Source organism: Hippocampus comes, unplaced genomic scaffold (assembly GCF_001891065.2).
Source record: "Hippocampus comes isolate QL1 unplaced genomic scaffold, H_comes_QL1_v1.1 C16419201, whole genome shotgun sequence".
NCBI classification, from domain to species: Eukaryota; Metazoa; Chordata; class Actinopteri; order Syngnathiformes; family Syngnathidae; genus Hippocampus; species Hippocampus comes.
This window is the reverse complement of record NW_017831451.1, coordinates 1-412: the sequence shown is the minus strand read 5'-3', so window position 1 is coordinate 412 and position 412 is coordinate 1. Positions and strand designations below refer to the sequence as shown.

General features: G+C 45.9%; 1 protein-coding gene across 1 annotated transcript; it reads left to right on the top strand.

Moving 5' to 3' along the window:
- Positions 1–18: 18 nt before the first annotated feature.
- LOC109508650 (ras-specific guanine nucleotide-releasing factor 1-like) lies at positions 19–371 on the top strand (the record flags this gene model as incomplete). Its single annotated transcript, XM_019858672.1, has 2 exons — positions 19–100; positions 178–371. Coding segments are annotated over 2 exons (276 nt in total), but the record flags the coding sequence as incomplete, so codon positions are not given.
- Positions 372–412: the final 41 nt, after the last annotated feature.

Here is a 412-nt window from a genome sequence, read left to right as displayed (position 1 = left end):
TTTTTTTTTTTTTTTTGCAGTGAAACTATCATGTTTCTACATCAAATCTTCTACCAGGGGTTAAAAGCCAGAATAGCCAGCTGGCCTACGTTGGTGCTGGGTAAGCAGAAGATTTCATTTTAACATGATGGTAGCGAGATAATGTGTGACAAGTACTAACCCAAACTACCTGGCCAGCCGACCTGTTCGACATCCTACTGCCTATGCTGAACATCTACCAGGAGTTTGTGAGGAATCACCAGTACAGCCTCCAGATCCTGGCCCACTGCAAGCAGAACCGAGACTTTGACAAGCTGCTGAAGCAGTACGAGGCCAAGCCCGACTGCGAGGAGAGAACTCTGGAGACCTTTCTCACCTACCCCATGTTCCAGGTGAGCACTTAAATGATAATTTTTCAAATCAGGAATGCCAT